The 957-nt window shown below is 40.9% G+C and overlaps 1 protein-coding gene across 1 annotated transcript in view; it reads left to right on the forward strand.

Moving 5' to 3' along the window:
* Positions 1-857: 857 nt before the first annotated feature.
* LOC119585998 overlaps positions 858-957 on the forward strand; it is a 20,258-nt gene continuing 20,158 nt past the window's right edge. The window contains exon 1 of the mRNA XM_037934710.1: positions 858-921. Coding sequence (XP_037790638.1) covers positions 858-921 — 64 coding nt within the window. The remainder of the gene's footprint in view (positions 922-957) is intronic.

Here is a 957-nt window from a genome sequence, read left to right on the forward strand (position 1 = left end):
CTTTCTAAAAAAAGTTTTAAAACCCTTTTAGGCGCGTTTGGGGGCCCTTTAAAACTGCCCCTGCGGCAAACCCCAAGTCTGGGGCTCGAAATAGGGCACTGTATCTTGGACTTCGCTTCGCTTGGTTTTCTTTTTTTCGTTGCCGCGTCCCCGTGTGAAAACCCCGCACTGCCGTAAATTAGTTACGACATCGGCTCTTCAGTGGCTAATCACAGCTGCGGTTTTCCCAATGCGGCTTTTTTGGGGAAATCTTTGCCCAAAATCCCAACCCTTTAAATGCTAACCCTCTTATTTTGTAAACCAACGCTGGGGTCCACCCTTTTGGTAAAATAAAACTTTTTAAAACTAATATCTTCTAGAATTAAGATAGTGACCTTACTAACGGAATGTATGAATATCGTTAATATTGTTCTCCTGCGAAAGGATGGCAAATATTGCGAGAAATTTTTAGCTTTTTCCCTATTTTTTAAAGAAATTTTTAAAAGACAACTAAAATTTTTTTTTCTTTTTGATCATCATCATGTCACTCACTCACAATCTTTTTAAAAATTTAATAAAATAATAAACTTTAAACAAAAAATACCTATAAATGAAAATATTACATATTACGAAGACGTGTTTTCCATTTTGTGTAATGCGTTTTTTACGAAAAAACCTTTGGGGGTTGGGGGTGAGATAAAACGCTTATTGGCAAAAGCAAAGCACAGTAATATTGGAATATTAAACTCAATGCCTTATTTAGTAGTCCACGACTTGTTCGCGCCTCCCCCCCCCCAAACCAACGGGGGCGTGTCCCTTGCTCTCTTTTTGGGGCCCGTAAAAGTCTGGGCCTTTAAAGGCTGGGGCGCCTTAAGGAGATGGGCGCCGAAAACGCTTTTGGGGGTATCAGGCCCCCAGGACTCAAAATCTCTGCCGCCCCAAGTATGACCCTAAATGACCATACAAAACCCAAAACCC

This window comes from Penaeus monodon, chromosome 20, assembly GCF_015228065.2.
Source record: "Penaeus monodon isolate SGIC_2016 chromosome 20, NSTDA_Pmon_1, whole genome shotgun sequence".
In the NCBI taxonomy this organism is placed as follows: Eukaryota; Metazoa; Arthropoda; class Malacostraca; order Decapoda; family Penaeidae; genus Penaeus; species Penaeus monodon.